A 15,915-nucleotide genomic window follows, 5' to 3' on the forward strand; every position below is an offset into this window, starting at 1 on the left:
GAGAGAGAGAGTCTCAAAGCGTGAATGGGCGTACTCGTCAGGAATGAAAGCCTGTCACTTCCTCGCGTCTGCTCCAGCGCGGCGCCTTCCGCACGTTTTTATTATGTGCGGCGCGCGCTTCGCGGAGTTCAAGGAGGAGCGCACTTCATAAGCGTGCGGAATTCAAACCTGCCCACGTCGAGCCGGGCTAAAAGCACCCCGCGCTCCGCATTTCAATGCCGGCTCGTCCGATTGGTGCGCCGCCGCCGCCGCCGCGCGAATCCCGTATTTATCTACCCGTTTCCCTTCCCGCGCGCAAACAGACGACTTTCGCGTTTGTGTCGCTCGCCTGCGTTTGGAAGCGACTAATCTTATTAGCGTTGCCAGCTGCACCCGCGCTCGCGGCTGCCACCTCCACGTTGTTATGACTGGGCCGTCGCCGCTAATTCCACAGATGGGCCCGCTAACGCGAGCCAGATACTGCTCAACGTTTCACAGCGGAAGCCCCACGTGGATTTCTCTAGCGCGCCTGGCAGTCTGCGCCACCGCCACCGCCCCCCCCCAAATCGCCCCCCCCACATCCCAAACCCTTCTCCCGCACCCCCCCATCCCCCCACCGGCGGCTCCCCCCCGATGTGTGACGCGGTTGTGCTTCTGTCTCGCAGGCGTGCAACGAGTTCACCACCCACGTGATGAACCTGCTGCGGGAGCAGTCTCGAACCCGGCCCATCTCGCCCAAGGAGATCGAGCGCATGGTGGGCATCATCCACCGCAAGTTCAGCTCCATCCAGATGCAGCTCAAGCAGAGCACCTGCGAGGCCGTCATGATCCTGCGCTCCCGCTTCCTCGACGCCAGGTCAGTCTGTCCGTCCGTCTGTCCGTCCAGCCCTTTGCCTTTCCGATTGGTCCAGCTCCCTGCCTGTCCGTCTGGCGGTCAGAATGAAATGGGGTGGGGGTGAGCCTCCTGTGGCTTCGTTATGACTGTGTGCGTGTGTGTATCTGTCTGTGTGTCTATGTTTGTATGTATGTGTGTGTGTGTGTGTGTGTGTGTGTGTGTGTGTGTTTGTGTGTCTGTCTGTGCGTCAATGTTTGTGTATGTGTGTGTGTGTGTGTGTGTGTGTGTGTGTTTGTGTGTCTGTCTGTGTGTCAATGTTTGTGTGTGTGTGTGTGTTTATGTGTATCTGTCTGTGTGTGGGTTTGTGCATGTGACTCTGTCTGTGTGTGGGTTTGTGTGTGTGACTCTGTCTGTGTGTGTGGGTATGTTTGCGCGTGTGTGTCCATCTGTCTGTCTGTCCGTCTCAGCGTGTGCCTGTTCATAATTTCCAAACACAGACTCATGGTACGGGGTTACACGGGGCCTGCTGGCTAGCACCTAGCGCTGCCGCTGGCTGCAGGAAACCCCGCCTGCGCCACGTCTGCAGTCCACAAACAGTTCCGCCTTCGCCAAAACCTTTCTCTTCTTAAAATGCAGTCGCTCGTTCCCATTGACGCACATTTTGGATTTGCATAAATTTACGCGCGGGCAAATCTCGCTCGGAGTCTTAGTCTGGAGGACGCCGCGTTCGAAGGAGGGCCTCGCTTCCTTTCAGCTCTTCCTTCCCATTCTCCCGCGGAGGATTTTTTTTGTTTTGTTGTGTTTTCAGAATGCCGGGGAACGGTTTCCCCCTGCGTGACGAGCGCTGGCTCGCGCAGCCGAGCCGATTAATCCTCTGGCTGGGGGGAAACCCACGCCGCGCGCAAATTAGCATTTCTGAAGCGCTCTGCCTTTCGGGGCTGGGGACAGACGCTCTGCAGCCACGCGCTGGTCCATGGAGAGGGCCAGCGGAGTGTCTCCTCCTCCCCCCCCCAGGGCTATGTAAAAAGCCCTCGTTAGGTGTGGCTTCGCCCCCGGCCCGGCCCAAACGGACGGTTGGAGACGGGCGGGGCGTTGAGTTATTGCAGGCGTCCATGCCGCTTTCCTCCTCGTATTTCGCTATTAAAATGAGTTTGGGCTTTTTGATTATGAATGTGCGCCATGCATTCTGGGTAACGGTGCCTCAGTGTAACAGGATTACACCAGCCGCCGCACCGCTTCGTCCTCGAAATGCCGACGTCAAAATTTCAAACGGCCGCTCGCCGTCATGACATTTCAAGGTTTGGGTTCTAGTTTTTAACAGAGTGGTCCCATAAGATGTTCATTTTTTATTTTATTATTTATTTCTTTTTGCTCTGATCCTCACGGGTGTTCCTCTGTCTTCCCGCGTCCTCCCCACGCAGACGAAAGAGACGGAACTTCAACAAGCAAGCGACGGAGATACTCAACGAGTACTTCTACTCCCACCTCAGCAACCCGTACCCAAGCGAGGAGGCCAAAGAGGAGCTTGCCAAGAAGTGCTCTATTACTGTTTCACAGGTAAGCCTTCACGTCATGTAGCACGCCAGGCCTTGATTGTGTAGCATGCGCTAACGGGCTCTAGTTTATTTACACGATACAAGTTTTCCAGCACAATGAGGAAACGAGTAAAGCACACAAACAGAGCAATCAAACGGTTTTAGTTCAGATTTGACCTTTCTGAATCATCATTTTTAAGTGCTCATTACATGTTGAGTATTAATAGCAATTAAGAATTTATTAAAATCGGCCCCATTGTTATATTATTAGAGAGACATTTAAAAAGTGTGCCTCCTTCCTGGTCTGGAAAGTATGCATGTCACACCATTTTCTAATCTAATTTTGATGGTGTTTATCAGTTTAATCTTGGGAGTTTTCCTCATAACATCCCCTCATCATGTGGGAGTGGGTATTAGCTTTAGTTCTGAAATGTGATTCGTGGTTGCTTACCTGAATTCCACAGTTCTTCAGCTCAGAGACATCTTGATGATGTCGCCACTCCAGAGTCATGATGCTAAATCCACAATAGCATTTCCATTCAGTCCCTAAAGTCTGTCTTATGGGGGGAAAATGCATTATAAATATTAGGATGATCAGCTAAGTATGACATCTGAGCTCAATTTAATTATTGATCAAATGTCACTCATTGACTTTAGGTGATAGGTTAGGTTGAATATGGTGTAGGCGTACCATACCCCTGTGTTCTTATGGGTGGAACCTTTGCAGTTGCATCACTTTGTTCTCTCATCCAAAACCACAACCCATCTAATTCATTAGCTGCTACCAGATAATTAACTAGAGATACCTTTAATTTTAAGAATGGATATCTTGACTTTTGATTTTTTGATTTTTCTTTTTTCTATTTTGGGTGTAAAAGCTGCACAGATAGCTGAGCGCAAAGCATTTTGTATCAAATTACTAAAGATATCTGGGAAACCACTAACAAATTAGCTCACATGTTTTCTTGTTTACAGGTATCCAACTGGTTTGGAAATAAGAGAATCCGGTACAAGAAAAACATTGGAAAATTCCAAGAAGAGGCCAACATGTATGCTGCCAAAACTGCAGTCAGCGCTGCGAACGTGTCTGCACATGGAAGCCAAGCAAACTCGCCCTCTACCCCAAATTCTGCCGGTGAGTCTAAGGACCACACCAGACCGGTCTCAATAATATTAAAATCTGTGTATTTCCATACATTGGAGAAATGGGAATGTACTCAAACTCATAGTTGTGAGTGCCATATATTTTAAATATGGCCAGGGAGATTTACATTGCCATTGGTGAGGAATTACCCAGCTGCTGGTGGGGGGGGGGCGGTGGTGTTTGCACTGGCGACAACATAAAAATTCACTGTGGTATACATGTAGTCTTGTACCGAATCAACAGAGACAGCAGCTCTTGGTGAGCATACTGCTCAGGGAAAATACATGTGAAATTAAGAAACAATGGTTAATCTAGGTCAGTGGTCTCCAACCCTGGTCCTGGAGAGCTACAGGGTCTGCTGGTTTTCATAGTGACTCTGAACTTCATGAATCAATTAGAGCAGTTGATTACACAGTTAACTCAACTCACCTGGTGTCTTGGGTCTCAATTGGGTGCTGATTTTAAGGTGAAAACTAAAACCAGCAGACCCTGTAGCTCTCCAGGACCAGGGTTGGAGACCACTGATCTAGGTCCTTGCCCAACCGTGTCAAAGCTCCATGCTGAAGCACTCATGGCAGTCTTCAGTAGTTTCTGTGTTTAAGTTGACCTTCTTGAGGGGAATGATGGTGGGAGGACCACATTTGCTTTGCGGTGAACTAGAAACTGTTGACAGGACGGTTGGCAATTATGTCTACATTCAGAAAAACACTGAACAGAGTCTATTTGGGCAAAGGCAAATCTATGTGGGCCGGCCGCCCAAATAAAGTCAGTGTATGTGAAACACTTTAATAATCAGCTCGTACAATATTATGCTACATCGTCAGAAGAAGAAAAACATGTATATATCTGCCTAGAGAGGACTGAACCAGAATGAACTTCACAGTCGTTGATACATGTGTTTTTTGACATCTCAGTAATTATCTGTACGATAAATGATAACTTTGTGTGCCTGGTCATGTACGGGCATCCGTGTGCTGAGCAGGCAAGTCCACCTTGAAATGAATTAGCTTTGGCGTTTGCACAGTTTCCCACTCTAACAGCGCACACGGAAATCGACACCGAACCAGCGGAATCCTGTGAAATGAAAAGCGGAGTTCTTACGCTACGATCAAAACTGCCTCAAACCCGTTACGCTCTACGCGTCGTGCTCCGACTTCGTTATACGGTTGCTTTCACGGCTCAGTAGTCTTATCAAAAACACACTATGATCAAAGATTAGCTAACCTGGGCCCCGCGCCGAGTAACAAGTCTCTTGTATTTTCATGTGCCTCTAATGAATCCTTCACTCTTCACTAATAAAGCCTTTCCTCTAACGCTGACTTCACTTCCTGCGATGCTCTTTGCGCGTACCCAGACGTATGTGTGCAGTCATCCTCGTAATGCGCTTTGCCATCGAAGCCGTCTGTAAGGAAAATACTCCCTTTGTCTAGTCCGTCTCCCGCACGTCATTAAATTGATGATTAGGCACGAGCCTTTTGTGTTATGGCAAGCCATACGGGGAGACATAAACTGCCTTTTATTATGGATTTGTTGGCATTTTATGTTAGGTTTGGCTACAGTTCCTTAGCACCTGTGGATTTTTCTTTTTTTTTTGGACCATAAGTGAACTTCCATTGTTTTCAGCTGCTGAGTAAAGACTTGTGCCACCAGCAGTGGAAGTGGCCCTCGCTCCACTTAAAGTTTGGTTATTAATCGAGTTCAATGTTTCTGTGAAATTTCTGAGATCGTCAGCTTTTCTTTATTTGTGTGGTTGTTTTCAGGGTGCAAATAAATGCAAAGCAATCTCCAAAAACTGAAATAAATGAATGTAAAAAAAAATACATAAATAAATAAAAATGAAAAATATAGATTTAGGTTTAGGTCCCTCGGTACATCGTTTTTTTTATTTCTTTTAAAAGTAATGTCTTTTTCTCCCCAATCTGGAAGGCCCAGTTATATCGTGTCAGCATGCAATGCTAGTCACTGCTTTTTATCACACCAACTCCACGAGGAGCTACATGAAAGGCAGGATGTGAGGTCACAGGACTGGAGTTGTGTACCGAGTAGCCACTCCTGCTCAACCTGTCGCACTTGGACCTCCCCATTGATTAATGTGTTTCTCACTACAGCTTATTTTTCTGAATTTCTGAACCACACTCACTGACCTCTATATCGGAGGCCTACACAGAACCTTGATTCTTCACTAATGAGGAACCAGCTCCACTGTCAGTAAGATCATCTGAAGAGTACCTCTCACCAGTCTCATTCACCACGCGAGTTAACATTAACATTGGCCATAACTCGTGGCCTTGGTCATTGGTAGATTGCGTTTCACTTAAAATTTGTGTCAGTTTTTGGCTGTGAATCCCCCAGACAGCAAGTGCCATTAACACACCAATGTTACCAGTTTTGTTCTCTTTATCAGCAGGGTATGTTGATTTCTACGTGATTTTTTTATTTTGAATATTTCCCGCCTGAACATGTCAAATGTTTAGAACTTACTTCACCTGCCCCTAACTGCCTTTCTGAATATACATATATTTTTTTTCACAAAATACAGTTAGTCCATCGTCAACTAGTCGTCGGTTTTTGATGCTCAGTATATAGTGCATCATTTAATAACAGGAATATCATATGTATTCCTATTTTGGTATTTTATACCATTACCCTGCATTGATGCATCATACCTATTCAGACTGTAGCATATCTGTATTTATCTATTTTCAGGAAGTATTAGGATTTTTTATTGATTTAGTATTATCATCTTTGTCATGATGGCTGTTAGCTTTATGTGCAGATCGGCACAGGTTCACCTGTGCCTCCAACGGGTGCCTCTCTTAGCCTCTTCCATTTCTCACTTGGCCAAGGCCTTCTCTCTGATCTGCTCCCACTAACCGCTACCTGCCAACCGCTGACACCAGACCCTCTTGCTTGTGCATGGCGGCCTCCTGCGCCCCCCGCCCCCCCCTCCCTCCCCTCGGGCGGGGCCACGTGACTGTTCCTCCTTCTCTCTGTGATTCCGGTGCTCGCTCTCTCTCCTTCCAGGTTCTGCTGGTTCTTTTAACATGTCAAATTCCGGAGACTTGTTCATGAGCGTGCAGTCACTCAATGGGGACTCCTACCAAGGGGCCCAGGTTGGAGCCAACGTGCAGTCGCAGGTAGGGATCCGCTGCAGGTCAGCTGCTCTGCTCAAGGCTGGGCCTCCCTCCCCCATTCGGACAAACGCCTCTCCCCCCCTCCCCAAAAACCACCATCGACTCACCATTGAATCACAGGTGGAGGACGCAAATAAATGGAAGCACGAGAACGGAAGGTTTGGCTGCTCCACTTCAAATGTTTGAAGAAAACTAAAAGTTTTTGAAATGCTACACCCCTTGTATTTTCATCTCATGAGTTCTCAGTAAATTCTGCAAGCTAATAGGCGCGAACTTACAAACGGAACAAGGTCAAGACTAGGGTTTGTAGATTTCAAGCCAGACATTTGTATGAATTGTTGTCACAGGCTTGAGTGAAGGGTGAAAATATAATGCCTTTAATGCGACTTTCAAAGTTTGTGCATTACCTGTTAGGGAACTGGTCATTATGGTCTCGACCACAGTTCCCAGTCAACATGTGAGTCATGACTGAGGGTAACATGATTACATTAATCAAATAAACATTTAAGTTGGCTAGTAATGTAAGATTAGCAGAAAGAGACGAACTTAGGAGCAATAAGCTTTTAATAGCGGAGTCTACCGCAAAGGCAGTTGGTAAAAGTTTTATCCCATATAGGGTTCAATAGCGAATATAGTTCAATAGTGAATATGAGGGTTATTTTATAATAAAGCTAGTTCTGTAATACAGGACAAATTATTGAGCACCTTGAACCGCACTTTGAAAAAGAAAATGTAACAGAGTTTTGTGTGCATTGAGGTGGTCCGCTTGCCGCAGCTATGGTTTGATCATCTGACATTGCTTTAACATTAAATGAAGGCATTATAGGGTGGACCTCTTGATGTTTATCCTCAAAGGAAAACATGCACTTCTGCACAGATGTTCCTGCTCCAATTAGATAAATGTCTGAAAGCAGTGGATATTCCATTACTATGCAGGTGCAAGTTCCATTACTATACAGGTGCATCTAAATGAAACATGTTCTGGTTTTTTTTGGATAAATCAAAGGTGTTTATATATGCAGCAGCAAATGACAATGCTCATTGTCTTATTCATTGTCATAAAGAATCTGTTCAATTTTACTGATGCCTCAAAAAAGTGTTGTTGTAAAACTTGTTGTATATTGAGTAAAATTATTATTTGTGTTTATATTAGAGTCTGCAGTAAAACAAAAATGTGCTTGCCATTTAAAAACAAGCTTGGTCCAAGTGAGATCTGTGTGTGATTTTCTTCGTTTTTTCGAAGGAACAAAATGTATAGTTTTTATGGCGCCGCTCGCCATCCACCATCTTCCGTCACCTTCCCTGTCTGCTGCAACCTTTCTCGTTCTCTGACGCCCTTGTAATCGGGAGTCTGTCGGTGTTCCTCTGTGTTTCAGGTGGATACCCTTCGCCATGTTATCAGTCAGACAGGCGGATACAGTGACGGACTCGCGGCCAGCCAGATGTACAGTCCGCAGGGCATCAACGTAAGAAAAATAAGCTTTTTTTTTTTTTTCTTCTTCTTTTCCCCGGTCCCCCCCCCCCCATCCTACCAATTATTTCAAAGCCATAGGGCTCGGAGTGCCACTTAGTCGGACTTGTCTTAGCTCGGCGGTGGGCTAGTTGATTGCTTCTGTTTCGGTGGCGCCGTGGGCGGCGCGGAGATGGGGCGGCCTTTTAACGCAGGCAGCTGGCGTCCACGCCTGTCAGAGCCAATCAGCGTTCGCGCGCCACCTGCGGCCACGCGCCCCCCTCGCCCCGGGAGGAGCCGCCAAACAGGTGACACCTAGCGCGACGCCAGTCCCGCGGTGTGTCGCCAAAGAGCCGGACTGCGGTTCCCTCCGAAGGGGGGGACCGATGGCTCCGAAGCTCTGAGGACAAACTCGGAGTGGCGATAAAAAAATATCCAGCGGAAAGGGGACGGGGGGCGGATGGTGGGGAGTGGGGGTGAGGTGGGGGGGTTCGGGGGGGTTGGGGGCGGGCGTCCTCCCATTTGTGTATCCGGGGGACCCCGGCGGCTGCGGCTAGCATGGAAATTCACGCCGACAAGCTGTGTCGCAGAGAGGGAAATCGATAAGACAGACACAAGGAAATCTGAGCGCGGGCTCGGGACAGCAATCCCAGCGCATCGCTCAGATCAGGCGCCCGCCGTCGTAATGGCGTTGACAGCAAGCCGCCGCGAGAGCGCGGCCGCAAACGGGGATGCGCTAATGCCCCCCCCCCCCCCGCGCTTCGCCCGCTTTGACTGTTTGCGCCAAAACGAAAGGAGATTTCTCCTGGATAAAAAAAAATATGCTTGTATTCCTATTCTTTTCTTTTACCTTTCTGTTCTGCTTCTATTACCCTGCGTCCAGGAGAAGGAAGGCGCTCTCTCTACAAGGCCGCCTTTGATAGACCTGAGGGAACAGTTAGCGTATGCGGGCTCTTTAGCTGCAGTCGACTGTCGTCATAGATACTGTTAGCCCTAGATGTAAGCAAGCCCCTTCACGTTAGGCACTTTCAAATTACCCTCATGTATTTGGCAACAAAGCCTCGAGATAATTGAAATGATATGCGTTTGATATAGAAAATTATGTCTCACTATTATCAAAGGGCATTTAAGGGAAATACAATGACGGGATTGTGTTTTTTGCATGATCGTGTACGAAGGACACCATTGTCTTCACTTTTTACTCACTTTTTAGTATTTTTGTTGTCAGTATTACAGTGCTATTTTTTAAAGGGGAGATATTCTGCAATGTTTATGATTTAGGCTGATTTTATTATTAAGTTAGGCTATAGTAGTAAGCCTTGGATAAAATATAAGTGTTTTTTTTCTTTCTTTTTTTATGTTATTCGGTGATTATCTTCCTGTCAAGAAAAGAAGCCTCATAGATATCCTTTCAGATTTAGATTTTCCTCAATACTAGTTACCCTTCAAAAAAAAAGTATTTTTAAAATTCAATACTTACAGAAACACGGGCTTATTGTCTTAGAAATGTCAAAAAAAATTAAGTGCCTCATGATATATTTTCGTGATCGGCCATTCTGTCCTCTCGTGATTCTGTAAAAGATTTTTTTTTCTGTTTTTAAATAACACGCACCGCGGTGTGGAGCCCTATAAATATTCATGAGGATTGGTGAAACCACTCAGCTCTAAAATGGAATGTCGTGACCCTCGTTTATGTCCACCAATTTACAGAAAGAGAGTAAGGATTTCAGTATGTGCTTTTTGCAAAATTATTCCCTCCCATTGTTCTGTTGGTGGTAATGACCAAGCTAACGCGCAATGTATTTACGTGGTCTTCCTCTGTCTTAGAACAGTAATTATGGCTTTGAAATAAATGTAGAGTGTCACAAAAGCTGAAGATGTTTTAAGATTTTTTTCCCCTCTCATTTTGTGATTACAGTCTGCCTCTACCTTAAATAACAGGCTTTGGAATAAGAGGCTGCCAAGGGCCATTCTCTGGCTTTTTCTGATGGCATGAAAATTGCTATTAATGTCCCAAATGCTCTTTAGCAGGCCTGTCTCGGGGATTTGAAATGGCATCCATGTTTCCCATTGTACTTTTATTCCATTCTCCAATGTGATAATTTGCCATCTTTGATTCCCCCCACCCCACACCCCCCCCCTTCCATTGGCTGTCGTGCGAGTTTTGTTTTGGAGAGAGCTTGATACGTTCTCAGTTTCGTAATTTGTGTTTGTCTTTCATGAAACTCGTTCTCTGACAGGACGGCTAAATGCCCCCTTTTAATTATGCATCTCTCCGAGGATGCGTTTTAAGACCTATAATTAGCGCAGTGCATTCGAACAATGACTCACGCTAGTCCTCCCAGCAGTGTAAGACCGCAGCGTCTTCTTTTGGTTAAGATTATTTTTTATTTTTTAAACAGAACCTTAATTTCTTACCACAAATATTGTTTGCACTTTTTTTGTATCTGGAGTGTTATGTTCATTTATTGAAAATATTTTGTAATGCCCAATATTGTCACTAGCATCCCATTAGCGCTCAGAAATAGAATAGATGTATTTTTATTATTATTTTAACATTTAAAAAATGACATGTGGGTGAGACAGCAGTAGAATAAAAAAGTAACTGTCCAGCCCCCCGCTACCCCCCCCCAAAGCACTGGAAAGAGAGTCACCAAGACAGCATGCAGAGAGCCCCCGCCCCCCCCGTGATGTCAGTACGCGGGCGATATTCGCGATGCGTCGAACGGGCGAAGCGGCGTTCGCTCCCGGACTCAACCCCGTCTCCTCTCCCTTCGGCTCCGCAGGCGAACGGCGGCTGGCAAGACGCAACGACCCCCTCGTCAGTGACCTCGCCCACGGAAGGACCCGGAAGCGTTCACTCCGACACCTCCAACTGATCCCTCTCAACGCGGCAACAAAAAAAAAACACGCCCCAACGACAAACAGCAACCGCCTCGCCAGCAATCCTTTCAGACCGGAGGTCAACCCGCCAATAACGAAAATAGCATTTCCCTCTGTTTCGGGAGCACTGTAGATAGGCAGAAAAATGAGATGATCATCAGTACTGACAGTTATTCATGGTTATTGTCTTGTCTCTTGGTAAAAAAAAAAAAAACAAACAAAACTAAACAAATAAAAAATCTCCCTCCTTCATCATGACTTACAATCCCGCCGGGGTTTTTCACAGCAACAACAACAACAGCAAGGACGACAAAAAAAAAAAACGTTTGTACAGTTTTTTCACCATGCATACAGAGGATCAAGGTTACCTTGATGTAATTATTTCAGTCAAAACTATAGATATAATTAAACAGACAACCCTTATCTTTAGATTTAAAGGCTTTCACTCTACCTCTCAGCTAAAAAAAGAAGAAAAAAACGAAAACAAAAAAAAAAATTAAACTTTTCTGTTCTAATTTTTTGTTACCACTAGCAGATAGTACCGGGTCACCCTCATCTTTTCAGATGTTCATTTTTTTTTTTTATGGACACTCTTCTGTTAAGCTGTATTACATATCTGGCCCTGAACATGCATTTGACCATAGTCACCCCCTGAGCGAAAAAATGTAGTGGTGAAATGAAAAAAGAAAGAAAGAAAGATGGGCAATTTTATATTTTGCATGGCTTATTGTAGCAAAGGATACATAGCTGCACAAGTTCTCATTGGCTTCAGAGGAAAAGCAGAGGGCTAGACTGAACCCGCTAGGAAGAATACAAAAGCAAAACGTGCCATTCAGCCCAACCCAGCTTACCGATTGGGTTCTCCTGTGCGCTTATCTGAATGTGGGGCCTAGTACCACATCTCAAGTCTGAAATTCGAGAATCTCACTTGAATTCCACTGGCTTAGAAGTCTGAGAAACCTTTTTCGAGCCCTGCATATGTACACATATACATTTCCACATAGATATACGTATTAATTTTTCCATTTGTTCATGAATACCAGAATGCATTTGACTTAAAAGCCGGCAGTTAAAAAAATCACAAAAATTTTAAAGTGACCTGTGGGTATCCTTTCTCAACCAATGTCTGGTAGAGTATACTGTGCTCACACAAAAATATGAGTTACAAACCTTTCGCAGGTATTTGAGAAATCCAGTGTAGCCTTGAAAGGTCTTTCTGTCTATAAAACCAAAAGCCAGCATTACCATTAATTATGTAATCACATATTCTGGTCATATTGTAAACTGCAGTCCTCAGTCCAGTCCAGTTCTGTGATGTCCGTTCTTAATTATGTATTTTGCTGGGCTGTCACTGAGTTGGGAAAGAAAAGTACTAAGTGTTCCCTTGAAATTGTGCATCGGTTTATCTCCCTGCAAAATGACTTTAGTTTTGTCTCTGCTGTAACAGAGACCACCATTCTCACAGAAATGAAAGTCATCCAATATTTGTTTTTGCTAATCAAAGGATGCGTGTCCATTCAGCTGTACACATCAGTGATGCAGGGCACGAATGACTGAAATGAACTAATTTAAATGGATCTCGGTGATTAGAAAGCAATTTTGCTACCATTTAAACTACACGTTTTTCATACAATCCTTATGCAATATCACAAAGGGAATCATTTGTATTAAGAACATCCATTATTACCACTATACATCAGAGACATTTATAGCCAAAATGCTGCTGTTAACCAAAACAATTATGTAATAAGTGCGAGAAAGTGTTTTTATTCCGGTTTTTACAAAACGTTGAACAAGATATGTGGTCATTAGTTACACTGCTTGTTTTGCGTTGTTGCGCAAATCTCTGTGCATCCCTCTTTGTTCACTGTCAGTGCTGGTGCTATGAATTAACTGAAAAATCATATGAACTGAACTTGAAGTGAAGATTACGTCAGGAAATTCAAGTTTGCTTTTTTCATCCGCGGCAGCATGTTTTACCAGAGTCAGTTTAACCACAGAAGCGATTAAACTTTTTAGATTGAAGCTTTCCTCCGAGCTCTCCTTTTTCAGGTACCAACAAGGCAGAGCTGTCACACAATAACCGTGAAATAATATTTCAAGAAATAAAAGACTTTATTTGTATTTCTTCCCAACAAGGGATCCAGATTCAACCAATTCCAGCACCAGAAATAGAAATTCAGTCTGCAATAAACCTTCCCAGCAATCTGTCCATTTAGCAAACAAATCTGAAATGTGAAATGCATTTTCTCTCGCTTTCTTTTTTTGTCTTATGTTTTTTTATTGACGTTTATGTACACTATTGTCGAGTTTACCCAGCTGCAGGTTGCCTCCTTGCGCAGTTTTGCATATCCATACAGACCATTACTTTGATACCAAAAACTGCAAAAGTTAAAAAGTTTAAATTTCTCGGCATTGTCAGCTTTATTAGCAGTACCTTTCTTCGTTGCTTGAAAATAGCGTCTTGTTATCTGTCATACTGAGGAACGTTTTTTAGGAATGTTCTGGTATTCTCAAAACCAAAAACACAGCCAGAGTTCTTGAGTGTTTATATAGAAAAAATAAAAAATAATAATGGAAAAACACCCGTATGGCACACGTACAGAAACTGTTTGGATATATTTTTTACATCACCATGCTGTGAGCGACAACACATATTTCTTTTTATTTTATTTTTTAATGTTTTTATTTGCTTTGTTACAGTACAGGACTACCTACATTTTGTTTCCTTGTTCTCATATGTGAATTAGCTCAAGAATGCTCTATATATGTAGATGTGCACCTTTGTCCTTGTTTTGCTTTGTTGAAAAGGGACAGTATCCATTTTTCAAATAAATGCAGCTAAATATTTTATAGGCAAGGGGAAAGGGGGTGTGCTTGCACATTTGGGATATTATCTACAAGATTTACTTTGTACATTCTGGTGCATCTATCGGAACTTCTGAAAATGGATACTGTCTTGTCAAGGTGATGTGAAAAGTTAGTTTCAACATTTAGTCATGTATTAGTGTTTTAACGAGACCAAATCCTACTCATAATTATTATGCAAAATCAGAAGGTAACTGAAACCTGCCACCTCTAGGTGATTAGTACATCACAGCACAGCTGTTGTGAGGTCAAAGGAGGAAACTATGTAAAGAACTTCTATTTGTCTGTTGACAGTTCTAAAAAAATACTGTACATTTTACATATTGTGGCTCTGAATAATTTCATTAATATAAATAATCAATATTGGATTACAGAAATATTATGTACTCTATTAAGAAGTCATTTTTTAGCCTGTAGTCAGGTATATTACAATTCATCCAGGAAATCCTTTACCTCAAAATGGCTGCATTTATAATTTGAATCCTCAGATGTTCTGTACAGCTGTATTTTTTGGACTGAGATTTTACTTTTGGGGTGTACTGCTCCATTCGTATAATGTTGGAAGGTAGTTTTTCAAAGAAAGTAGCAGACTAATAAAATGATTATATTTTGCTGCCCAGTATTTGCCAACCTCCCCCTATCTGTATTCTAACGAAATCCTAAAACTGTTTTTCATCATAGGGTCCTTGTGTAAAGGGGGGAAATACATTCTTCTGATTTTGAACTGTACTTTTCACATTGCCTGCCCAATATCACGGTATTATTAAAAGCTTCATGTAATGATGCTTTTAGTTTTTGCAGAAAAAGAGAAAAAGTATATATAAAAAACGAAAAAAGAAAAGCTGAGCGATTTTTAAAACATCAAATGTTTTCTTTGTTGCATGTCTTTTGTTCTTTCATAAAATACTGCAGTGTTTTTGAATGTTTCTTCTTTTTATAAAGATTTCAGAGTGTGAAATCGGTGAGCCGCTCTCTGGCCCAGTTTTAACTTTTACGATCTCTGCATATGTAAAAAGATATGAAATGGAAACACAAAACTAGTGTCTTTTTGATTCCGACTTAAAACTCCTTGTGTTCTGTGGAGAAAAAAAAAACTAACAAGGTGTAGGTTTTATGGTCTCTTCATTTGTACTGGTAATGCATATTCCAAATAAATAGTTTCTTTTGTTGCATAAATGTATTTTGTCTTTTTTAACGTTGTAATTAGTCATAAATGTTTTCTTAATATTATGTTAATATATTTGAAAATCCTTAAATGTTTTTCACATTTTTTCACTGGAAACATTTTCATGAAATTCCAACTATAACTAATAAAATATAACTATTTTATTGTTAATAAGTATACATAATTACTCATGAAGGCAGCCTCTGCCCAATATAACCAGATTCTTGCAAACGATCAGTGCTTTTATTCTTAAACACTTTTTATTCCAAAGTTTTCAGGCATATAATCCTATTAACACGTGTCCTATATAAACATGTTCTGCATTTATATTATTTCAGTGTGCAGCAACTAAAGGTGCCGTTGGGCGCATACCTTCAAAGTGCCCACGCAGTGTTGAATTTGAATGGAAGGAGGAAAAAATGGGATCTGTTTCAAATGAAGTGCTTTCAACAGAGGCATCATTATATAGAAAACAAGTTTATTATGATGACTCATGAAGTGCCTTCATTTGATGTAGAAAAACTTTTGTGTTAATCCGGTAGGATAATTTGTTTATTTTCATGAGCGTGGATAATTGTGACTTATGCTTCTGAAAAAAGGGGGGAAAAAAACTAGAATTTTCCCATTTAGTTCCCGTGTAGCTAGGGACACCAGTTTATCTGGGGCATATGTGCACTAAAATGTTTTCATCTTGCATTACCAGCCTTTGGGATCACTGTAGGCATTGGATTGTTGCAATCGCCTGACTAATAGTACAATTTGCAATCACCTGACGTAATGCAATAAGTGATAAATTGTGACTCTCCTAAAAGCAATTTGTTGATTTAATAGGCTACACCGGGAGGGAAAAGGATGTGACATGGACAGAATTTCAAACAGAAATAAGTATTTGAGTGATCAGGTATCTGCAACAGTACCCTCC

General features: G+C 43.0%; 1 protein-coding gene across 4 annotated transcripts in view; it reads left to right on the forward strand.

Moving 5' to 3' along the window:
• pbx1b (pre-B-cell leukemia homeobox 1b) overlaps positions 1 to 15,004 on the forward strand; it is an 80,587-nt gene extending 65,583 nt beyond the window's left edge. For 2 of the 4 annotated variants that reach the window (XM_064330605.1, XM_064330606.1), the window contains 6 exons: positions 645 to 835; positions 2,236 to 2,371; positions 3,325 to 3,484; positions 6,518 to 6,630; positions 8,004 to 8,093; positions 10,864 to 15,004. In XM_064330605.1, coding sequence (XP_064186675.1) covers positions 645 to 835; positions 2,236 to 2,371; positions 3,325 to 3,484; positions 6,518 to 6,630; positions 8,004 to 8,093; positions 10,864 to 10,956 — 783 coding nt within the window. In that variant the 3' untranslated portion in view covers positions 10,957 to 15,004. The remainder of the gene's footprint in view (positions 1 to 644; positions 836 to 2,235; positions 2,372 to 3,324; positions 3,485 to 6,517; positions 6,631 to 8,003; positions 8,094 to 10,863) is intronic. The other 2 variants (XM_064330607.1, XM_064330608.1) reach the window with 1 other exon arrangement.
• Positions 15,005 to 15,915: the final 911 nt, after the last annotated feature.

This window comes from Anguilla rostrata, chromosome 4, assembly GCF_018555375.3.
Source record: "Anguilla rostrata isolate EN2019 chromosome 4, ASM1855537v3, whole genome shotgun sequence".
Taxonomy (NCBI): Eukaryota; Metazoa; Chordata; class Actinopteri; order Anguilliformes; family Anguillidae; genus Anguilla; species Anguilla rostrata.